Genomic DNA, 24,946 nt, shown 5'->3' on the forward strand with positions numbered 1-24,946 from the left:
ACTCATGAAAGAAACCAAACCCCTTTTTTTGTTTATATATACAAGCTAACCTTTGTTCTTCTCTTCTTGTGCACTTCTCCCTTCTCTCGATTGTTCAGTAGCTAGCCCTGTTTCTTATCATCCCCTAGCTCCTCATCAATGGCCACAGCGCTTTGTGTTCTCCTCTTCTTCTCCGGCACGGTCTTGTCGGTGACTGCCACCGACTACACTGTCGGCGATTCATCAGGGTGGGCAAATGGCGTTGACTATTCGACATGGACCAGCGGCAAGACCTTCGCCGTCGGTGACACCCTCGGTATATATGCTCTTTCTGAATCTCCTCCCTTCCACTTCACTGAAGCTGTCGGTCTCATGTGTTCTTACTATTATTTAAGCTCATGTTATTAATTAAAGTGATGTTACTGCAGCGTTCAATTACGCCGGTGGGACGCACACGGTGGACCGAGTGAGCTCCGGCGACTACAGCGCTTGCTCCTCCAGCAACGCCCTCAGCACCGACAGCAGCGGGCAGACGACGGTCACGCTCTCCAGCGCTGGCAACTACTACTTCATCTGCGGCGTCGCCGGCCACTGCGCCAACGGCATGAAGCTCACCGTCGCCGTCGCATCGCCCAGCTCCACCGGTACCTCCCCTCCTTCCACCGGGACCACTACTACTCCCACTCCCACCCTCAACACCCCCACCGGCACGACTCCTTACTCGGCCGCCGGCGGGCTATCTCCGGCGTCCGCGTCGCTGCTCATGGTTGGTCTGATGCTAGCGGTTAAGCTGGCGGTGGCCGTCTAAATGCTGCCAGGGCGGAGACAGTGCGAGCAACTGCGATCTCTCTATTTTTCGGTGTGCAATTTTAGTTATAATTGAGATGTTGACTTTGGTGACGGACGATTAATTATGGTGGTTATTGTTCTACTTTCCTTTAATTTACTTCTTTATCTGTTGGATTAATTATGGTGGTTATTGTTGTACTTTCCTTTAATTTACTTACAAGCGGTCCTTCAAAGTCAACAAACCTGAGCCTATTAATGCGACTATGGGACCTACCTTGACTTTGACTTTGCTTTCTTTTCAAGCATCAAGGCATCAAGCTCGTAGAGATATACATTATTTTATATGACAACGAGGGACCCACTGTCTAAATCCTTCAAGGATAGTCAATTAGTTTAGATTTTTTTTTTTATAAATCTACTAAAAAATCCTCTAAGTAATTTATTTTTTTATTATATTATTATTTATATTTAAATAAATTTATTATTATTAATTAAATTTTTTAGTCTTCTTCTCTATTATATATCTGATATTATTTTCACGAACTTAATAGAGTTATTAGATTATTTTTAATATTGTGTTTTTTTACTTTTACAATTAATACGTTATCCTACATAAAAAAATAATATCATATAATATAATACCAAAATTTTTGTTTCGAGAATATTTTCAAATTCCATCCACCTCCTTAAAATATTATTGTTCCGGCTGGATAGCGTAGATGGTCAAGCCACCAGTCAACGAACGATCTGACGTGCGCGGTTTCCTAACGGAGCTCGAGGGAGAGGATGATGAGAACTTGAAATACACTTCAACAGGAGGTGAGAATGGTGCCCGCGGGAAGTCCTGGCAGGCCACTCCGACGCTCAAGTCAGTATTCCGTGGAAGGAAAAATGAAAATGTAGAAGAAGAAGAAAAGAAGAGTTTAGAAAATCAAACTAGCCCCGTGGAGAAGAAGAAGAGCTCCCTCTTGAAAGAAGAGATAAGTGTTGGGTTGAAGAAATGAGAACCTGAAATGCATAGTATCTCCATTGGTATGAGGCCTTTTGGGGAGAGCCCAAGAGAGGGCTTAGGCCCAAAGGAGAGCTCTATTGTGGAGATACATGCATTCTTGGAAGAAGAGGAAGAAGAAGTAGCTCGCCTTTTTTGCTAGAACTCTCCCATTATGTAAGTGTATGAGGAGACCATCTCTGATGCATGTCCTTTCCTCTTGCTTTTTTTTTTGGCATTATGTGCAAGAAAAAAGAGTTCAGGGACATCTTCTATGACAACTTCATAAATGTTCTTTATGTGGTCATGTGTCTTGGAAACATGTACAATTTTTTCATAAACCCACAAAAGACAAATATTGACATTAGCATTGCCAAATTAACCCTAGGCTTAACTCTTAACTTTTACCTTAGAGAGAGCCACGTGGCACCGGTATCAATTATCATACTACACATATATTATAATTTAGCAATTCAGATATTCACCTGATTAATCTAGAGATACATAGATTTCTTTAAGTTTATTTATGGTGTAACTTTGGAGCTGCACATTTAAAACTAATTTTTAGAATACTTATTTCATTTAAAATTTAAATCATATGCATAAGAAATAATTATATTAATTAATTTAATATCAACTATCAAACAAAGCAGAACAATGACACGTGGAAATGGCACTGTTAATTAATGCCACCTCGTATGATGAGATCAATTTAATTATTAAGCAAAAAGAAGAATAAGACACTTGACAACTACCATAGCACTGTTTTTAAATTCCAACCATTTAAAATGGTTAAAAAAGTTTTTTTTTTATTTCCACTGAGCTTTTTCACTACTTTATTATTGTGATCAAGATAATTTTTTTTAAAAAAAAAGGAATAAGAATAAATCAAATATTCACGGTTCACCTGCACCAGTGCCTAACGACATAAATCTTATTAAAATTAGAATATTATAATTAAAAAATGTATTTTAACACTTATTTAGTTGTGATAAATTAAATGTTAATAGTATTATTTATTATGATATAAGAACTTCATGTTGAAAATTTAAATTTATTTTTGAAAAAAAATTATAATTTGACTGATCTATAATTCATATAATGCCACGTGATGCGCAAAACCTCGATTTCTACAGGTGAATTCAAAAGAGTATTATTCTTTAATTTTCAATACCACATTTTCATATAGAAAATTAATTAATTAATATCCAAAAAGTGGAGAAAAAGACACACAATTGAATGAAAATGACTTTAATAAAGACACGACTATATATATTGGGACGCGTGTTTAAGATACATCAGATATTATATTATATCGTGAAAAATGCATGGGATTAAAAAATAGGAAATTTTCATTTCCCCCCCTATAGTTTGCTATATAGTTAAACTGTAAGCTAAATTTTTTATTAATTAAATATTGAAAGAGTTTAAAAAAATTAAATTTCATAAATATTTTTAATAATATTTTCTCCAAATAACATAATTATAACAATCTAATATTTATATCCTTACAAATATTTAAATAAATTTATTTATTTTATTTTATTAAATATATATTTATTATGGTTTATTAAATATGTTTATTTTTTAAGTATAATAATTAAACATTCTATATTTCTATGCAAAAGTTATAAATATTATTATTATTATTTTAGTTAGGGTTTTTGTTTATTTTCCATTTAGGATTTGGGAATTTGTTTTAAATTCCATGCGCCCTTCCGCACGCATAGACTCGGACACGCTCACTGAGATCAAGTGATCGATAAGGACGTCGTGACGGGGAAGCGAAGAATCGAAGCGAAAGAGGGGATGCAACGGCGCAGGTTGAGGCCCACCATGGCGGCTGTCCTGCGCTCGCTGCTGGCCTGCGCCGTCGCCGGGTTCTTCCTCATTGCGTTGCTCGACGCCAACGTCTCCCCTTCCTCGTCCTCCTCGCTTTCATCTGCAGCCGCAGTGTACGAGCTCCCCGAGGTCTCTCTTCTCTCTCCTGGCGTCTTTTTTGGTTCTTTATCATGTTTGTGGAACAAAGGTCCGTTTTTTATGATTGCTATTTGGATTTCATATACGTGGATTGCTTTTCCGTGCAGTCCATTTGAGTATACTTGGATAAAAATATATTTTTGGGTTTTGGTTTTGGAACTATTTCGAAGTGAGGGTTCTCGTTTTAATACCCTTCTTGTAATTTTTGGCTATAGAGTAAGCATGATAAACAAATACATGTTTTTTTTTGTTTATCTGTGTTTTACAAGAATAACGAAAGAAATCTTGTCTTGGTTTCTTTTTTGGAGATTTTAAAACTAGTACTGCTTAGGAAATTTGCTTGGTTCTGTAATTGAAGAAATTATGCTCTTGGCGTCTCTTTGTTTCCATTTTTTCTCCAAAAGAATGCGATAGGATCAACAATATAGAATTCACATTGTTTTCATTACACTTGATGTTTGGATTAGTCAATTACGCCAAATCTTTTTGCCCTTTATTCAATTGGATTTTTATGTAAAAATATTCAACACTCTTGTTTCATATATAGTTTGGTTTTTTTAGGTTCTTTTGATTCATTGTTCTTCTAATTTATTTTTAGTCCAATAGTCTATTTCCTGAAAGAGTTAACGGTTTGTGGGATTATTTGGAGCAGAGACATGATATTAGGCCCATAAGACGGCCTTCAGAACTCAAATGGATGCGAGAGGCAGCGGCTCCTCGACTTTCAAAGGTATTTTGCCGATGCTTTTTGAGTTCTCGCCATTGATGCTTGTTCTGTTTGAGTTTTGCAAGGTTTCACTTATTAGTCGTCTTGCCGTGTTGGCATGGATGATCTATTAGCGGATTAGTAGTAGATTTCAAATATTTAGCAACCATTCCATCTCTTTTCTTTCTTTTCACTCCTATAGATTTGACAGTGGAATGGTGCAATTGAGGATAAAACAGAGAGTAACCAGAAGCTATGGAAGGCCCCATTAAGTCGTGGATTCATGCCATGTTCTAAACCTAGCTTGTCATATCTGTGTAAGGAATCTACATTCACTGAGCTAAAATTAAGTATTTTGCATTTTGTTTTTAAGGGATTTTCTTCTACTGTAGCTCCTCAGGCATCAAGAGGTTACTTATTAGTTAACGCCAATGGTGGATTGAACCAGATGAGGGCAGGGGTGAGGAACTGTATTTCTTGATATACTGTCTTTGATTTTATTCAGCTGGTCAAAGAAAGAATCAAAACCTCGATTGGCAATTTGTCCAGATACTTGCCATGAAATAAAATCTAACTAATTATAGGCATGATACTTGCCATGAAATAAAATCTAACTAATTATAGGCATGTGTTATGTGGTAGGAATTCTTTATTGATAAGTTAATTGAATGTGTTAATTTGTTGGTGAATGGTCCTGAGTTGTCTGAATTTGAAGAGCTCTGTTTCTTCGAACATGATGGATGCATTAAATATCCTATTTTTTCACAAGAAAAATGATGCTAATGTGAAGAAATCTTTGCTCAACTAGTGCAAATGATTGCATGTAGGGATATATTACCTTAAAGCTGACTTTGTTGTCATCGAGCAATAATTTTGGATGTACTTAGTCGCACTCATAACGAATATTTCTACTTCTAGTCACTACACATTTTTTCCAAGAAAGATCCATATAAACTATGATTTAGTATGACAAAATCAAAATCAAGTCGTTAGTTGCTTCCGGTTTAGTCAGTCAAACAGCTAGATTTCATATGCAAAATAGGCAAGTCAAAATGAGCTTTGCAGATGCAAGACTTGACAAGTGGTTGCAGAAGAGTGGATAGCCCTTCTCACAAATTGTTTGGTTTCCACTTGAGAGTCATGTGATAAATTATAGCCAATGAGATCATTCTGGTTGAATTGACTATCAGTGAACAACAAAAGAAGGGTTTTGAGCTCAACCTTGGAAAATGACCGTTTGTTGTTTTGTATCGTCTAGTTTTGTCATATTGGACCTATTAATCAAGGTCTGTGAAAAAAGATCAATCCCTTAGACAACAACAAATGCCTTCACAAGGTATAATAGCAATATTTCCTTTGCGAGACCTTATCACTTGTCCTTTTGGATTGGCTAAAAGTGGTTTTTTTGCACTGAAGCTGGATTGTAACTGAATTAAACAAATTACTAAGTTAAAATGACAAAGTTGCATTAATTTTGATTTAGCATGCTTGTAATGCATGTGGAGACAATTATTTGTTGTCAATTATACTTGCTAATTTCAGTTCTTTATTCTTGAAGGTTCTCTCTGTGTTCTGATTATATGATTTCGGTTGCTTGTCTCTATGTTCGACGATTATAAGGTTCAAGTTCTTAAATTTTAATATAAACAACTTGATAGTTCAAATGGTTTCTAGATTATAAAGATCCTGGTGATCTTATTGATGGAAAATTGTAATGTGATGCTCTCTTTCGCAAAACTTCAAATGGATATTTTTGGTTGAGAAAGTTTTAGTTTTTATATATCAATGTAACCGAATCTCCTATATGTCTGTTGTGCTTTTCATGGTAGATGGCAGACATGGTAGCAATTGCACGGATTATAAATGCCACTCTTGTTATTCCAGAACTTGACAAGAGCTCATTTTGGCAGGACTCAAGGTCATTCTTTCTTAGATTCCTGTATATCTTTTGACAACTTCTGATTTCTTAATTTTCGCAGCAATTTTGCTGATGTCTTTGATGAAGAGTATTTCATACATTCATTAGCGAACGATATTAAAATTGTGAAGAAACTACCAGAGGAGTTTTCTAGGGTTACCAAAGTGGTGAAATATTTTATAAGCTGGTCTCCGCTAGAGTATTATCAAGATGAAATCTCTAAACTATGGGATGGTTTTAAGGTATGGTCACTGTCGCAGAACCAAGAAGACTTATTCTTGATGTTGCTTAATCAATGGTCTTATCTGTCAGGTCATCAAAGCTGCTAAATCAGATTCTCGTCTTGCTAATAACAAGTTGCCCCCAGACATCCAGAAGCTACGTTGCAGAGCTTTCTTCGAGGCTCTTCGATTTTCTCCTAGCATCCAGGCACTAGGAAAGGTAATAGTTTAGATTCTATCTCTTTCATGTTTGTGATTGTGTCATGATACTTGAAAGTTACATTACACTTACTGCATTTGAATATAATCTTATAGTCATTGGTAGAGAGAATGAGATCATATGGTTCGTTTATTGCTTTGCATTTGCGATACGAAAAGGACATGCTTGCTTTTAGTGGGTGCACATATGGCTTGAATGTTTCTGAAGCAAATGAATTAACATCAATCAGGTAAAATTTTCTGATCAATTGCTCTTCCTTCAATCTTTCTTTCCATTTTCCGAGTGCCATTATGTTATTCTACTGCATTTATTCTTGTTAATAGGGAAAAAACAGCATACTGGAAGGTGAAAGATATTGATCCTCTTCAACAAAGGGTCAAGGGATATTGTCCCCTTACACCTAAGGAGGTTGGGATTTTCATTTCTTCTCTAGGATATCCATCGAATACTCCAATATATGTCGCTTCTGGTAACATATATGGCGGCAATTCTCACATGGCAGATCTCGAATCTCGTTTTCCCATACTAATGAGCAAGGTAATTCTACCTTTTCAGAATGAAATTCTAAATCATATCACTACACCCAATGAACTACAGCTTCAAAAGCCTTTTCATTTGGACATAGCAATTCTGGTGTATTGGTGTTTGGTAGACTTGTTTGTATGCTGAACTTTATCGGTGTCAAAATAATACCTTAAGAATGACCGAGAACAAGTGAAAATGCAGAGATGAAAATTTATCTGGTGATAAACTAATTAGCCTTTCTTCTTTTATGTTTCTTATGCAATTTACAAGTTCGTTACATGGCTGTAATGCATTTAACAAGAAGTTGTTTCTTTCCTTCTTGAATTTTCAGCTAAACACATTTCCTTTCAGGAAAAATTAGCATCAGCTGCTGAGCTCGAACCATTCAGACCTTATGCAGCTCAAATGGCAGCCTTGGATTACATTGTATCTGTTGAGAGTGATGTTTTCATCCCCTCATCCTCAGGAAACATGGCAAGTGCAGTTGGGGGTCACCGTCGTTACTTAGGCCACAGAAAGACAATCACACCCGATAGGTATGTTCAAAGTTCCAATTTGCTTGCATCACAAGTCCTGCTGAAAAAAAAAACATCCAATATAATTTGTTCTTTATACCAAAAAATGGAAGTTCATTTGCACTGTCTTTGCAGGAAGGTGCTTGTCCACTTGTTCGATAAACTTGATCAGGGATTGCTCAAAGAAGGAAAAAAGCTATCGAAGACTATTCTTGAAATCCATAAGAAGCGGTATATGGACTTACTGAACATCACATGTTAAACATCCTTGCTCAATCCTGTTCTAACCGTTTTACTTCATCAGGCAAGGGTCCCCTCGTAAAAGAAAAGGCCCCATCCCAGGAACAAGAGGAATAGATAGATTTCGTTCAGAGGAAGCATTCTATGAGAATCCTTTACCTGATTGTTTATGCCAGTCAGGATCTACTACCACGTAGTCCTTCATTCATTCTTTTGATCGACAGTTGTATGCAATAGAGAATCAGAATAAGCAGCTCCCATGCAGAGGAATTAAAAACTGCAGATTTCAGATATGCAATCCAATCAAAGTTTACACGTTCACAAACTAAAATCAAATAGAAGGATTTATCTCATGATAGAACTGAAGGTGGTGGGTGGTGGAGAGTCATTAACAGTTCGATACCACCTGAAATGAAGCCTCTTGTATGTATTTAGGCATTAGTTAAATCTTATACTTTCCGATATCTTTAGTTTTTCATTGTATTTTGTTTTTCTAACTTGTTGAGGTTCATGTATATTTATGAGATCACACTTTTTTTCTTGAGAAACAACGGCATAGAGAACACTATAATGGTCTCACATGTAAAATTTGTCTGATAAGAAAAAAAATATAACTTTGCAGCTGCAATCTTGTTGTCATTGTGAAACTTTGTTGATCTTTCTTTTAGAGATATGTTTAGATGACTTGTGATTTTTATTCTATGGGGGGGGGGGGGTTTAGAATTTTTTATGTTATAAGAAACGAGAATATTAAAGTAATAGTTAAAATTCACTTATTAAGATTTATTTAAATATAAATGATGATATAGTCATGGTCAATAGACCCGATTTTAAATCCTCACATGTATAATACAATGGTAAAACACTTAGAAGGTAAATAAGAAGCTCACTTCGTGGAGATGATTTTGATGATTGTTTGTGAATGTGCATAAGCAATATTTTAGATTTATTCGATAGGCAAATCAAGAAACGGCTGTCTATCTTTAAGATCAGGATTAACTCAGCGAAGTTTGAATATCTGAATTATTTTAAAAAATATACATAGATGGCTTCAAAGTTAATATGATAAAGGATTGGTTGTAGTTGTTATAATGGGATTTTAGAATTTTTTTAGTTTATTTTGAAACCGTTTTTTTCATAAGTTTTTATAGGGTTATGAAAAATTTTAACAACTTGTTAATTTACGTGGTTTTGGATCAGGATCCAATTTTGAATCCGAAAGATTAAAATTCAATCCGTTCCCGCCGACACAGCAAAATTGGACCCTTTTTTCGCCCAATTCCCGCGCCTTGTTAAAATCCCTACCTTTTCCCCCTTCACCTTCTTCCGTTGCGCCTGCTTCCCTCCTCAGCTTTCGACGCAGCTTCCCGTCCGCTGGCGAAGGCCTTCCGACGCCCCTGATCCTCCGATCTCACTGATCTCAAATTAGGGTAAGGTATTGAACATCCCCCGTTTGTTATTTTCTCTGACGATTCTCGTTGACAGTTCTGACTTTGTCTTGCTTGATTGTGATATCTGCTGCATCTTTGACGGCTTGATAGATTGATCTCAATTTGTTTTGTGCTACAACTGAATTTTTGCTTCTGGGTTGCTGGTTTTGCTCTGAAAATTTCTGCATGAAGGAAATTTCTTTGGAGGAGGGAAGGATGGAGGATGATTTTACATCTTAACATGTGAAAAATTGGGACAAAAACACTAATTGACGACCCATGGTGAGGGAGTCTAAAGTTGAGCCTTTCTATGCCCGGCTTCGTGATGCTGCCTTGACCTCCTCGTCTTCCCCTCTGCTTATTTTCCCGTCGGCTTCTGATGTGGACTCCCTCTGTGCCCTGAAGATTGTAACCCATGTCCTCTCGTCTGATTCAATTCTTTACTCAGTATACCCTGTTTCCTCGTTTAATGAAGTTGATGAAATAGTCACTCGCAACCTGAGGTTGTTAGATCAGCACTTCACATTGCTTCTCATTAATTGGGGCTGCCACCGTGACCTCCGTAGGCTGTTGAACCTTGGGCCTGAAGTTCATGTTTTCGTCATTGATAGCCACCGCCCGATCCACCTTCACAACCTCAATGCACAAAACGAGCAGGTTGTTGTTCTTTATAGCCAGGAAGATGAACATCAGGCTGATCTGGCTTATGAATTTGATGTTTCAGCACTGGCCAATGCATCTGATCTGAATAGTGATGATGAAATTGATATGAACTCCGACAGTGATGAGGATAGTGCTAGTGACAATGATGTGGAGGTCGAGGGAGGGAGCAGGAAGCGCCGTAAATTCTCTAAGGATCCAGAGTCTGATCCAGTTAGGCTCTATACGAAGCTCAAGTCAGAGTACTACAAGTTGGGTACTTTTCATGGAAGGCCATCAGGTTGCTTGATGTTTGAATTAGCACATTCACTGAGAAAGAACACAAATGGGCTGTTGTGGTTGGCTTGTGTTTCACTCACAGATCAATTTGTACATGAAAGACTAACCAATGAGCGGTATCAAGCTGGAGTTATGGAACTTGAGCAACATATAAACAGCTCAGAAAATATGGATGCTATAACCTCAGTTACACTCAAAGATGGTACGAAGATACAGACTCCTGAGAATTTTCGAATTGTCTATGAAGATGAACCAAGACTCATGCTTTTGCGGGAGTGGAATCTGTTTGATTCAATGTTGTGCTCTTCCTATATAGCAACCAAGCTTAAGACTTGGAGTGACAATGGTTTGAAAAAGCTGAAGCTATTGTTAGCCAGAATGGGGTTCCCCACCATCGATTGCCAAAAGAAGTTTCAGTATATGAGCAATGAAGTGAAACTAAAGATGAAAGAAGAGTTTGACAGGTTTTTGCCAGAGTATGGGCTAACTGATTTCTACTACCGTAGCTTTTTGATAGTACATGGCTATTGCAAAAAGGTTTCAGCTGCTGATGTTGTGTATGGAGTCACAGCATTGCTTGAGTCATGTACACTGGAAAAATATTCCTCATCTTCTGATTATTTTGGGGATGCTTTATCTGCATTGTCACTCAAAAACATTGATCAACTCAGAAAGGGAATGCAGAGTGCAATTGAAGTGCAGAGGGCTATTCTCAGGCAAGGAAGCTGTGCAATTACCAAAAGTGGGGTTATTAGAAGCGGAAGAAAATTTCGCTGGTTGAGGCTTGATGATCAAGTTGACACTCATAGGTTAGGCCATCCCCAGGCACTTACCAAGTTCTGCTATTTCTTGATGGATGCACTGAAGGAAAGAGGGGCAAAGATGAAACCACTAGTCTGTGCATGCTCTGCAAAAGAAACCAATAAGGTTTTGATTGTTGGCATCCATGGTAAGCCCCGTCTTGGAGCCATTCAAGGCAACTCGTTTGGATTTGCTTTCAGGACATCAGCTACAGAAATTGGTGCTGAAATTTCTCATGATTTGTTTGATTCTTCTTGGATACTTTTGGATACAGGGAATCTGCATTTGTTTATGACAAGATTAACTGAGAAGCTTTGATGTATTGTTGTTAGTGGCACACTAATATGGAAAATTTTTCTAAGTAGATTTCAGGAAGGGGCAGTTTTCTCAAATTGTTGAATGTTGCATAGTAGATAATTCTGATCTTGTCAGAGTGCTGGATATGTACTAATATGTGTTTGTGGTTTCACCTGACCGATGGAGAAGAAACAAGTAGCAAAATTTGTCAAGGGGCTTTCCAATTTTTATTTTGATCTGTGATAGTAACTGACACATCGATGGATCCTTTGCTCTTAATGTTCACTCAAGAAAGGTCAAGCTTACTTTTGATTCACCAAGAAGACTATTTCAAACTCCTATCACTCTTCATCAACACCTGAACATAAGTCCCGCATATTATTACCTCGTATCAGTTTCTCTTTTCCCAGAATCAATTTCATTTAAATTTTCAAGGTCAGACATCTGCCTTAACAATATATCTGTTCTTCAATATTAGTCTTTGTACTTCCTGCAATTTTTCATATTGAGATTCCATTTGAATGTTATCTCCTCAAACAACTTAGTTAGCTTACCTAGTCAAAACTTTTTTAAGTTTCTAGAGTAATTTATCTGATTAAGCTATGCAAAGTAAATGAAAAGCATAACTTAGTGAAAGTTGTAGCTTCAAACACAATTTGTTTGCGGCCCTTGCTTTCTTAGTTATGAGTATATAAGTTGAATCAAAATTTTGATATTCAATAGTATGAAAGATGCACTGAACATGATGTCTTATATAAACAATAATGAGAATAAAGAAATAAATCTGAGAAGAGTTCAGCATCAATTACTGCTCATCATATAGGGGAGTCCTCAGTAGGTTTCATCAGTAAATTTAGTCACCCTTGAAGTTTTTTAAATGGGGGGAAAAAAACAGGTCAAACCGTTGAGTTTTTTTGCAGCTTATTTTCTCTGTGGTCAATGAAGTTGGTCGACGAGTACAAATCATGCTTCGTTTCAAAGATGTTAAATTACTTGCCACCTTCAAGCTTCTTGGTTATCAATGCTAGCTTCACTCGTGGAGGGCTCCTGAGGAGCTTGTGAATCTGAAAGGAGAGTGCCATCAATATGCCAATAGGTATTTATGATAAAATAGTAGGAAAACAACTCAGGTGTCGACCTCTTCATGTAATTCTCCAAGAAGAGGGCGCACCTGATATTGAAGAACAAGTGCATCGAAAGAATGCTTGTTTCTAATTGCCTTTCATGAAAAGCTCCATGAAGGGTTGTTGCACCTAAGTTTTGTTTGGAAATTAAGCAATGAACATAGTAGAGTTACCTAGTGTTGGATTGAGCTGTAGTCTTGCTTGAAATGGGGCTTGGAGTTGAAAAGGGTAGTAATGGTGAGAAGAGGAATGCAAGGGAGCCCCTTCCATGTGGGATGTAGGGGGTACTGCATGAAAGCTCCTAGAGAAGAGAAACCTGCCCTTGTAGACTGCATCTGCGTAGGGTACCCCATATTAATATTAGGGTAATACTGGGTTGGTGGAGGACCAACACTTGTTGATGAGCTTGTTGGTCCATATATTTGCTGATAGTAATAAGACCCCATTTGAGGGCTGTACACTGCAGCAGCCTGTAGGGTACATTTATAAACAACTGACTAATCCTCATTTTCCAACATGATTAATGTAACAGGATAAACAAGAATCATCATTAGTTAGCTAGCTAGAAAGTGGTTTATTTGTGAACACCTAAAAGATTTAGAAGATATAGAACAGAGCAAAGAGAGGAAGCACTGACCTGTTGGTATCCATACTCAGAATGGTAAGCCATATACCTGCAATGAAACAATACTTCCTTAAGAATTTGAGATGCAATTATTATTGTTATTATTATTTTCTATTTTTTGAGAACAATGTTTCAGAAGTGCATCAATGTGGTCAGCCATTGATTACACCTGGAACAAGCAGAGAGGAGTTGGATTTTTGGCAGAGGGCATTGATGAGTAGGTGACATTGTGGCTGGAGGAATGCTGTGGGACTCACCCATATGGTGTAGGGTAGATTCCTGGAGGCCCCACCTGAGCTGGCACTCTGCCATAGGCCGACCCTGTCCCTGTCCCTGTCCCTGTCCCCTGTTGCATGCTCCCCTCTAGGCCCTGCCTCTGAATCCTCCCTACACAAAACGGAGCAAGCCAGCAAAGTACTCTATGCGACTTGGAGAAGATTAAAATTGAATATTATTGGCATCTAGATTTTTTTTTAAATTTGATTTATAAATATATTATTAAGTTAATTTAAATTTAGGTGTAAATTACTTTCACACTGGAAATATTTAAGTATGACTTAATTTCTGTGTAAACTAGCTAGATTCTGACCCCATAATTTGATCTGATCTAGCAAAAATCCCCTATTTAGATCTCAACTTTTATCCCAAGATAGATATGATCTCGCATATTGAGATCAAGAGCACACCTTGTTGTCTTCGGGGGGTTCTGGGCGCCGCCAAAGCGGCGATGTTGCAGTTCGCTCGCCGGCCGTCGATCACCGGATTCGCGTTCGCCACCGCCCGCCGCGCCGCCTCCGCGTCGCGAAACGTCACCTGCTTCATCGACCCATCGGAGGTGATGAAGAAGAAGAAGAAGAAGAAGAAAGAGAGGTAGTCGGGTCATACGAAGCCGTAGCCTTTGGATCGGCCGGTGGCCTTGTCGGTGATGACGACGGCCTCGAGGATGTGGCCGAACGGCTCGAAGTGGCGGCGGAGCTCCTCGCTGGGCGTCTCCCACGCCAAGCCGCCGACGAAGACCTTGGTCCACGTCGTGTCTCCGAACCGCGACCGGTAATGCGAGCCTGCCGACGTCGTCGGCGGCGGCGGCGACGAAGCCATGGGCATGCAGGCACGTTCTACGTGATCATAGCTTCGTCTCCACGTAGATATATCAGAAATGGGAGATGAAGGTCAAGATTGAGATTGAGAGGTAAGAGAATAGGAGGAAGATGACAGCTGCACTGCATCACATATCTCCCACTCCTGTCCTCCCTGTCGTCGACTCACAATATTGGCTTTTTATATAATAATCTATATAATTAAATAAATAAATAAATTTAAATAATTTATTAATAAAAATTTAACACGTGTTTAACTCATAGAGTTTATGAATCATCAATAAATTTCAATTATCTATCAAATAAGAAATAATTTTTTAAATAAATTTATATTATTAAATTGTTTCTATTTGTGTGGGTTTAAAATTATTTTTTATAAACTGTTTTTTTTAATAATATCTAAAAAACATTGTCATAAATAATATAAATTTAATTTAATTTAAACATTTAATTTATTTTAAATTTCATTTAATTTAGCTCAATTATCTATCAAATAAGAAAGTCAATGGGCTTAACATAATAAATGATTAGTTGATCCTTTTTATTGATAAGGCTTAATAAATCAAGAAAAAAAGTTAGTCAATAATGAAGGGCAGTTTGTCATGATTAATTTGTTAGAGCATCCATAATCCCATTATAATATTTTTCATTTCCACATATTTATTATAATAACATATCTCTTTCACTCATATTTTTTTTAACATTAACAATCATTATTTATAGAATTTCATCATCCACTCAATCATCTTAAAATTATATCATATTAAATAAATATATTTTAAAATATTAAAATTATTATTATTATTTTTAATAATAATCTTACTTTTAAAATAATAAGTTTATTATTTTTAAAAAATAATATTAAAATTTTTTAATAAAAGTTAAAATTAATCATTAATAAAATTTTATTCAATTTTAAAATAACTGTTAAAACTAACATTTTTAATTGAACACATTTAACTGGAACAGTATTATAACACCCTTTCACAATGATATTTAACATCAATAAAATATTATAACACTATGTTAAAGTATCTATTGTGGATATATGCTCTTAACAGTTATACAACTAGTGATGGAAACAAGCAACAAAATCTGTGGCCCCGATGTAACAATAAAATTCTTCCGTAATTAATTAGATTGGTTCGGTCAATTTTAAAATTAATCGATTTAAAAATTAAATATCTAAATAAAAAAAAGCTACAGGAGATGAGGAGCACGATAAGCTGGATGAGAATCTAAAGGACGATTCTTTTATTCCTTTTTCTTGGTTACATAAACAAATCGATCCACACTGATCTAAATTATGTTTACATTTATCTTAATATTTTTATTTTTGTGATTTTTATTTTTTATTCGAGTGCTTGCTTGGTACAATATAGAATATTGTAGATCTAATTATTATTTTATATATTTTTTAAAATTTTAAAAGTACCATCATAACAAACATGCTATTATATTTTTAAAAAGGGAAGGAAAAACATAATAGCATACATATCTTTATTAATTTTTGAAATAATTAATTTAGTTTTTAGATAAATTTATGTAGTTTTATGATAAAATTTTATTAGAAAGAATATATCTTGTTATTAAAGAATCTCACATATTAGTTGCATTTTAACCATTTTATATAAAACATCTCTATCAATATCTTTATTTTTTTTAAAAAAATCATAAATACTTAAAACCTTTAATTATAGATAATTTTATATTTTCTATCTTAATAATTATCTTATTATATTTACTACTATTAAATTTAAATTTTATATATTCTTATTTATTAAGTCTGAAATCTTTTAATTTAGTATTTGGTGTTAAAATTTAAATTTAACATTTTTTTCATGTATTTCATTGACAAAAAATAATATCATCAATAATCACTATATGTGATAATAATTCTTGGATGTGGACTGATAGCGGTTAGAATGTCAATATTACTAGCTATCATGTAAGGAAACTTTTGATTTTAGTCCAAGTATGTTATACATGGTATTTTTATAGGACATTATTACATTATTACAAAAAAAAAAAAAAAGAATAAATCGTCTCTCTCTAATTCAAATCCATCAGAAAGCAGCTAAAGTCGTGTCTTCCTAATTTAAATTTATTACAAAAAGAAGTTATGATCATCTCTCCCAAGAGCCAAAAATCCTTCATATTCCTAACTCAGATCTATTATAAAAAAAAATTGAATCATCAGATACCATCAATCTCCATTATAAAATAAGACTCCAAACTTTAGAAGAAATTGAGCGTGTAGTATATCATGATAGTGTTATAGTAGTTATTGCATTAGTTACATAGCTCAAATGATAGGTTGCATCAGTTACAGACATTTATATAGAAAAAGATAGTTATTGATTACTTATTTAACCAGTCAAAGGAATACGATTTTTCTTTATCTTTGAAAGATATGAAGGGATAGGTCATGAAAAGACTTTCATAGTTAGAATTAGAGGAAAAGATACACTTAAAGAAGACTTCCATTAATAAAATGTTAGATTTGTTCATTTCTATAAATGATATTTTATCTCTCTGTTTGAAGGTATGCAATCTTTAATATCATAGTAATATCTCATATTCTTTATTCACTTCTCCGTTCTACTTTGACTTGAATGTCGGATGCGCCTTGACCTCTTTCTAGCCTTTTGTTAAGTCTTCTCAGCGGTAGACGACTACTTCCTACTGACTCCTTCAGTCGACTAGTTTTTGTCGACTCCTACTTCAGCCTGACTACCTCTGTCGATTCCTCCTTTCCATCTCTTCCCATCGATTCTTTATTTCAAGAAGTTATTACCACGTCATTTTCAAAAGTCAATCTTTCCTAATTTGTTAGGAATTTGACCCATCCTCGTATTCAAACGAGAATATTTTTTTGCCATAATATATTAATTATCACGCCCAAAATAAATTTCAGTGTTTTCAAACCTTTGAATATAATGCACATGAAACATTTTAATTTGACCAACATTCATGCTCACGGACGGATCTAAAAATCAGAGGTGGACTGAGTTTTGAAGGTGAAAGAAGCGTGTTAATCATCAAAATAAAATGAACAAAAACAGAAAGAAAAAAAAAACACGTCAATTCTCTTCGATGTCAAATTATAGATTATAAAATACCTAAGTTTTTTTTTAATTGAATCGTAGTCGTCTAAGATAGTTCTATCTTAGATCGATCCATCTCTATCTGTTCATGTTGATTATCAACTCGCACGTTGCATACTATTTAATTTGACCACAAATTAAGTGGTGGAACTAAATTATACTTGTACATGTACATTATATATATTATAGTCGAGTCCACAGTCACAGGTTTCATGCATATACTTGTACATGTACATTATAGTCGAGTCCACAGTCACAGGTTTCAGGTGATCAACGTGAAGCTCATCATTTCTGCACAATTAATATAATTTTGTACAAAATTATAAATAAAGACTTATAATTATCTATATATATAAATAATACATATTTTTATTATATGTGTAAGTGCTATAACTAAACATCTATCTACAATCTAATTATTTTGTTTTGTCAAAATATAAATAATTAATAAGGCCTAATCTTATAAAAAAATAATTAAGGAAAAAAAAATCAAATGGACATCATTTTTTATTGAAATAGTCAAAGAGATGTTCCTTTTTCATTATTATCAATTTTTAATATTATTATAATAGTTACGAGTTCATAACTACTATAATATAAATACTTCAACTTTAATCAACATAAATAAATTATATTGTATCGATGTTAGTATAATTATGAGTATTTCATCTGTTATCAATACTTATCAATATTATAGTATAGTAGCATTTTAATCATGATCAATACTAATAATACTGTGTTATAGTAATTATAGTTCATAGCTCTTATAATATAGACGTTTAATTTCTGATCAATACTGGTCAATATTGATTAGTATTATAAATCAACATCATATTATATATATCAATTACGAATCATAATGGTTATAATATAAATAGTTTATTTTTATCAATACTAGTCAATATTATGTATAACAGTTACAAAATCATAATTACTATAATTGTATAATTATAGCAACTATTAAATATGTAACAATTATACTAAATCATAACTATTATAATTGTGTATTAGTTATGAATTCATAACTACTACGATAACATAAAAAATAATGATAATTTTAAAAAGTAAAATATATAAATTAAAGGTGAGATGAGGATGCCCTTTCGATTATAAATTAATAAAAAGAGACATCTCTCTAGCTAACGATTTCAATATATACTTTTTTTATGCTATCAAAGGTAGCTAGCTAGCTACCTCCAAAGTAACTTTTTATGGCCATGCACATACATAGTGTGAGCTACGTAGTTCATGACTTGCCTATATAGATCGATTAAATTAAACGTACTCAACTGCATGCATTGCATTTGGATTTGCATTTGCATGCACGCGGTCTCGTCTCTCGTGTGCTTAATTGACCGTATACTTAATTTCAGTATTCATCGATCCACAACATCGATCACAAGTTACGACGGAGTAGATTTACAGAAGAGGGTAAATGTTTAAATTTTGACGAAGTCTTTTCCTTCATCATGATCAATTATAGTTTCTTGATTTACCTCCTTACAAATGGAACTGATCGTACGAAACTATTGAGGTTATAAATTTCATCTTTTGTTTTTTAAAGAAGAGCTACTTAATTCATGACTTGCCTAGATAGATCGATTAAATTAAACGTACTCAACTGCATGCATTGCATTTGCATTTGCATTTGCATGCACGCGGTCTCGTCTCTCGTGTGCTTAATTGATTGACCGTATACTTAATTCCAGTATTCATCGATCCACAACATCGATCACAGGTTTCACGCAGTGCATGCATGCACTGACCAACTTGTAATTAATTAGTCTACTAATCCATTCAAACATCTCATCACCCATCATTTTGACCTTCTTTCTTGCCTTTAATTTGCAAACCTATAAATACCATGCATCATTACTTTGTATTTTGATTATTAGTGAATGAATGCAATAATGGGTGCAGCTTCCATTGAAGCTCTGGCCATGGCTGGGGTAGACTACCTGGAGATCAGTGATGATGATAGCGATACGGAGTCGTCGTCGGACGGAGAGTTTCCTCCTCCGTATCTATTGGCTTGCAATGGGGCAGGAGTACTACTTAATGGAGAGGCGCACAAGGGAAGGGAGCTAGAGGAAGAGATCAAGACCAAAGTGTTGTTGGTGTTGTGGGCAAAGTCAGTGGCTTCCTTCCTCAGAAGAAGACTGCTTAATTGCCAATCACTAAGCAATTAATTGAATATAATTATATTGTTCATCTTGCAGTATTTGTATTTTTTTTTCCTTCTAAACTTGAATTGGTGCTGGCCAGGAATTGAAGATATGTTACATGTTCATTTGATCAGTTTGATCGTCTTTCATTTTCAATATATATATGTTCGATCATTATATATATAAATCTAATTAAGTTTATGAAAGTGCAATTATTTAAAATAAGCAAAGAAGTTTCAACCTGAAACAAAGAGTAGTGTTAAAGGAATTGGAGAGAAGGTAGAAGAGAATTGAAGAGTAGTTAGGTATGTAAAGGAATAAATTCTTGCATACTTAATTAGTTTGCTGAGATCTAGTTCACAATTAAGTTTTATCCTCAGCTAGTCTTTAAAATATTTGTGTCTATTATTATACAGGGAGTCTTGCCCCAATAATAAAATTATATTGCTATCATATTGTTGAGCCTTTAGTGGTATATTAATGTGTTGTCGAATAAGTTTAAGTCAAGTCCTTTTGTGTTTTCATATGTGTGTAAGTGTACTGCAGAGATTTAGAAAGAATACACATGTACTTGATGATTAAGGAACATAGGAGATGGCAAATCCTTGACAGAAGACGCGAGCGAGCAAGAATGATGGCATGGGACAGGCTTAGTGCATCTAAGATACTAGGAGCTGCGGAAGAGTACTTTAGCAGAGCAAGAAGGATGGACGGGGTTAAATTGGAAGGATTTGGTGCATCCAAATGATGAAAAGTCGGAAGGAAGACTGCTCAAGGTGACCGAGATAAAGTTTGGACAAAAAGTCGAAAGGAAGACTGTTCGAGATGGGGCCACAAGGGGCCCGAACATGAGTGACCAAAAAGCGGGGAACGTACATAGGACGACGTGACATCCCCTTAACTCAAACGTGGGTGACTGGGACGTGGATAGAGGAATGTGGGGTTGTGTTTCTCTCCTTCAAAAAAAGTAGATTTGCTATCTCAACGACCCCCTAGAGTCGGCTCCATGGATATGGAGGGAGGTTCATGCAGGTGTACAGGCGTTAGACACATGGTGGGATCGACCCCAGGTCATCACCTCTTAGAATCGACCCTTGACCATTACACCAGCAATACCATGCAGTACCCATCGTCTGTGCTATGTGCTTGGGGGTGTGTCTCTCTCCTTCAAGGTAATACAAAGAAAAGCCTGTTCCCCATGGGCACAGGCATGCATATGAAAATCACACTTTTTTCCTATACTATTCATATTCTCCTTCTCCTCTAATCCTTGACTATTAGAATCTGACTTAAGCGTCAGAGGGCTAAGCTAAAGTCTGCCTTGACCTTCATTCTAACTTTCAAAAAGAGACCCTTCAAGGTTCATGCATACTAAGCTTGTTCGAAGTATCCCAGTGGAAGTAAACCCAATATATATCCAGCCGATCAGAAATAGTTGATCGTGGACATTTTATTGAGTTGTTCCATCCTTTGATCTTGGACCGAATCACTATACGATTTCAACAATATTGTTACAATTCCAATATAAAGCCCAATCTCATTCGATCATGGATTGATTCAGTACTTTTGAATAGTAAGATCGTACAATTCTATAATCTAAATCGTGATTTTGCAAATCATGGTTCAAACAATGATCATTAGTAGCTGAAGTAAACGTAGTGCGTTTTAAAGACCTAAGAAGAGAATGTACACGATAGAAAGCTGAAGCATGAAGTAGATTAGAAAAATCTAATGTGAGTAAAAATGTACCCCTTTTCAAAGAAAATAAAATCCACAAGAACATAAAACATCAGAGAAGGAAAGGAAAAGAAATTATTGATGATTTGTATAATCCTTTCACACGTAGAGAAGAAGTACCAAATGTGAGTAAAGTCATAAATGATTAACTCAATGCCTATGGAATTTTATTTATGCTTTAATATTTTAAAAAAAGTTGGTTAAAGAAACCAGAATAACGTAATGACTCCGTGGCCCATTGGATAAGGCGCTGGTCTACGGAACCAGAGATTCTGGGTTCGATCCCCAGCGGAGTCGCTTATCACTTTTATTTTTGCAAATCGGAAAAAAATTCATTTCTTTTTCTTCTGCAAAAAAAAAAAAAAATCATTTCAATCGTATAAAATCCATCGCAATCACGCGGTGCCAATAAATCCACAATGAAGCTGACGCGGATCAAACCCAGTTTTTCTTCTACCTTGAAATTTAAGGTCCAACACATCGATTGATGGGTACCTCGATGGGGACAATTGGTTGGTTTTTAAACAATAAATTAACGCTGAAGACGCGTTGTCTCAACCACTAACACGTCGCCACGTTCACAGATATCGTTTACTTATTTCCTTCTGAGGGACAGAATACTCTTTCCTTATACGTTTACTGAACGCTTCGTCGTCTCCGCCTCTCCCTCGATTTCTGCTCGATCGAGATCTCTCTTCAATGGCGACCCTCAAGGTTCCGGCGACTGTCCCTTCCCCCGCTGAGGACTGCGAGCAGCTTCGGAAGGCCTTCCAAGGTAGCCTTTTACCTGCCCCTGATATCATTTTTTTGACGTCTGCTTCGCTTCTCTCTCTAGTCGATGTCTGTGCCAGATCGTTGACGGTTCTTTGATCGCCGTCTGATGCAGGTTGGGGCACGAATGAGCGACTGATCATAGCGATCTTGGCGCACCGTACGACCGCCCAGCGCCGCGCCATCCGAACCACCTACGCGCAGACCTACGGCGAGGAGCTCCTCAAGTCCCTTGACGATGAGATCTCCGGAGATTTCGAGGTCCGTTCTCCTAGAAAAAGATCCTGTTGGGGGAAAACGGATTATAATTTATTTTTTCTTCTAATTTTTTTTGGATCGAGGCAGAGAGCGGTGGTGCTGTGGACCATGGATCCGGCGGAGCGCGATGCGCAGCTGGGCAACGAGGCAGTGCGTAGATGGAGCCAAAGCAACTTAGTGTTAGTCGAGATCGGGTGTACTAGGAGCTCTGAGGATCTGTACCAAGTGAGGCGAGCGTACCATGAGCGGTATAAGCGATCGCTTGAGGAGGATGTGGCCGCGCACACCTCAGGAGATTTCCGAAAGGTAAATTTCACTTATTTCTTAATGTTTGTCTCAGATGCTAAAAATCTATTTGCTTTTCTTTCTTTCTGCAAGAGTTTGATGGCTGCAAATTTCACAATTTTCTCTCATTTTCTGCAACTGAATGGACTGTCATTCCTGATATCCGTAAACTAACTTCAGCTGTGCAAACAATTGTACCAATTTTCCTTGAAATTATATGTTTTGACACAATTTCCTCACCAAGAAAATATCACATTGAAAGGCCTTTGTCATGTATATAGTCTAAACTGTTGGCGAATGGTGTGCTTTTGTTTCCATATCCTTGTCAATTCTCTTCTTAGTTGAATCAGATCGAGTTGTATTATTTATTTTTTAAGTAATCGGCTTGATTCCCTCGAGAAAAAAACTTAGCCCAATATAAGAACCCTAACACAATAAGCATCAAATGGAGTATTAATCAGCTTTGAGGGCACATTGCCACCATTATGGACTGTCACAGATGGCTAGTTCAATTTAACTTGTTTTCAACTGGAAAAACATTTTTACCAGTTTCTGTTACTCATTTTTATCAATGTTCCCTTTATTTGTTTCAGCTGTTGGTGCCACTTGTGAGTGCATACCGCTACGAGGGGTTAGAGGTGGATGAGAAGCTTGCAAAGTCGGAGGCCAAGTTGCTTCACGAAAAGATCACAGAGAAGGCTTACAGCAATGATGAGCTCATCAGAATTATCACCACTCGGAGCAAAGCTCAATTGACTGCAACATTCAACCAGTACCATAATGAGTTTGGAAACCCCATCAACAAGGTATAAATACTTTCTTCGACGAAAAATTTCCTCTTTGAGGATTGTACTGTGGAACTGCCTAGCTGTTTGCATTCTTAAACTTGAATTTTAGTGTCCTCATATGATTTGCTCTATTATGCAGAGCTTTGTTTTCCATCTTTTTGTATCTACTTTTCTTCCTATCCTGATGTACTAATCTTTCCACACAAATTCTTAAGTCCTTCATCAAAACCACAATATCAATCAACTTTATGTTTGAGTCCAGTAGATCCAACTTTATCATTGATACAAAATGAAAATCCTTCACAACTAATCCGAGTCGAACCTTTTTCAGTCTCTCACTGAGGTCACAACTTTATCATTTCCGCATTGCAAAGGTATCCCAAATCTCAACTTGTTCCTTATTTTCTCTCTAGTCTCTAACTTCTGAGCTCATTTCTGTTAGTTGAAGTTAGTTTGTCAAATTCAGAGAATTTTCTTTAACCTATTTATATCAAAATGTTCGTTCAACCTTCTTGTGCATTTTCGATTAAAGATTAGCATTCAGAATAAATGTTTGATTCATCCGCAAAGTATCAAGGAAGTGCAACTTTCTTATGGTAATATAAATGCATTCATGTCCTAGAAAGCTATTTCTTTAACCTGTTTCTTATTTTTACTTGCACTTTGCCCTCCAGGACTTAAAATCTGATCACCAAAATGACTTCCTCGCCGCACTCAGAGCAGTCATCCGTTGTATATCTTGCCCAGAGAAGTACTTCGCAAAGGTAATACGGAAGGCAATCGACGGGCTCGGTACAGATGAGAACGCCCTCACTCGAGTAATCACCACACGCGCCGATATTGATCTGAAGGTGATAGAAGAGGCCTACTACAAGCGTACTAGTGTGCCGCTGGACCGTGCAATCAAAGGCGACACATCGGGAGATTATGAGGATATCCTCATTGCCTTGTTAGGCCATGGTGATGTTTGAGTTTGAGAAAGCCTGGGGATGTTTTAGGAGGTCTTATACTTGATCTATCATCTGCTGGTGGTTAGGTTCTTTCCCACGATTTCAATTCTAGTGTATATGGGCAAGAACTATCGTTTGCTTGCTATGGTAATAATGAAACCCCAAATGCATAATTGGTTCATCGACCATTGATTAAAAAATGAATTTAGCACCATGTTATAACACTTAGGAGAATAATTAAAGTTTGAAAAGAATTAAAGTTTGAAGTTGTATGAATTGAATATTGTAATTTTTTGAAATGTCGTGGAGATCGTGTGAAGCTCTGGAGTAAATTTGTATGAATTGTATTTTGGATTTATTTGTTAGACAGGGTAGTCTACTTTTTGAAGCTTGAGCTCAAATGGGTTAAAGTGCTAAGGAAGCCCTAGTCCGAAGGAGGGGCCATTGAATGGTCAAGCAACTCAAGTGTCGAGGGATTAAAATTAATCGCT

At 36.1% G+C, this 24,946-nt stretch overlaps 4 protein-coding genes, 1 non-coding gene and 1 pseudogene across 6 annotated transcripts; 5 read left to right on the forward strand and 1 right to left on the reverse strand.

Moving 5' to 3' along the window:
- The first annotated feature begins 20 nt into the window (after positions 1-20).
- On the forward strand, positions 21-966 carry LOC141843077 (blue copper protein-like). The gene is made up of 2 exons (XM_074731108.1): positions 21-295; positions 408-966. The coding sequence occupies exons 1-2, from the start codon at positions 139-141 to the stop codon at positions 785-787; spliced, it is 537 nt and encodes a 178-aa protein (XP_074587209.1). The 5' UTR covers positions 21-138; the 3' UTR covers positions 788-966.
- Positions 967-3,540: 2,574 nt separating this feature from the next.
- LOC141843076 (O-fucosyltransferase 7-like) lies at positions 3,541-8,651 on the forward strand. Of its 2 annotated transcripts, XM_074731106.1 has the most exons (12): positions 3,541-3,727; positions 4,389-4,466; positions 4,654-4,759; positions 4,835-4,902; positions 6,272-6,360; positions 6,422-6,602; positions 6,673-6,801; positions 6,897-7,030; positions 7,125-7,338; positions 7,678-7,862; positions 7,977-8,072; positions 8,146-8,651. In XM_074731106.1, the coding sequence occupies exons 1-12, from the start codon at positions 3,566-3,568 to the stop codon at positions 8,276-8,278; spliced, it is 1,575 nt and encodes a 524-aa protein (XP_074587207.1). In that variant the 5' UTR covers positions 3,541-3,565; the 3' UTR covers positions 8,279-8,651. The 2 variants fall into 2 exon arrangements, with proteins under 2 accessions (XP_074587207.1, XP_074587208.1); XM_074731107.1 differs by lacking the exons at positions 4,654-4,759; positions 4,835-4,902.
- A 1,139-nt stretch (positions 8,652-9,790) lies between these two features.
- LOC141843595 (uncharacterized) lies at positions 9,791-11,669 on the forward strand. Its single transcript, XM_074731649.1, has one exon. It carries the CDS (start codon positions 9,791-9,793, stop codon positions 11,567-11,569), a length of 1,779 nt encoding a protein of 592 aa, XP_074587750.1. The 3' UTR covers positions 11,570-11,669.
- Positions 11,670-12,411: 742 nt separating this feature from the next.
- Positions 12,412-14,395, reverse strand: LOC141843596 (uncharacterized; annotated as a pseudogene).
- Positions 14,396-21,627: 7,232 nt separating this feature from the next.
- On the forward strand, positions 21,628-21,700 carry TRNAR-ACG (transfer RNA arginine (anticodon ACG)). Its single transcript has one exon. It is a non-coding gene; the product is annotated as a tRNA-Arg (tRNA).
- A 336-nt stretch (positions 21,701-22,036) lies between these two features.
- Positions 22,037-24,679, forward strand: LOC141843365 (annexin Gh1-like). The gene is made up of 5 exons (XM_074731444.1): positions 22,037-22,178; positions 22,290-22,435; positions 22,520-22,738; positions 23,311-23,523; positions 24,180-24,679. The coding sequence occupies exons 1-5, from the start codon at positions 22,103-22,105 to the stop codon at positions 24,474-24,476; spliced, it is 951 nt and encodes a 316-aa protein (XP_074587545.1). The 5' UTR covers positions 22,037-22,102; the 3' UTR covers positions 24,477-24,679.
- The last annotated feature ends 267 nt before the right edge of the window (positions 24,680-24,946 follow it).

Source organism: Curcuma longa, chromosome 12 (genome assembly GCF_044706935.1).
Source record: "Curcuma longa cultivar G26 ecotype Majalengka, Jawa Barat chromosome 12, ITB_CL_G26_1.1, whole genome shotgun sequence".
Taxonomy (NCBI): Eukaryota; Viridiplantae; Streptophyta; class Magnoliopsida; order Zingiberales; family Zingiberaceae; genus Curcuma; species Curcuma longa.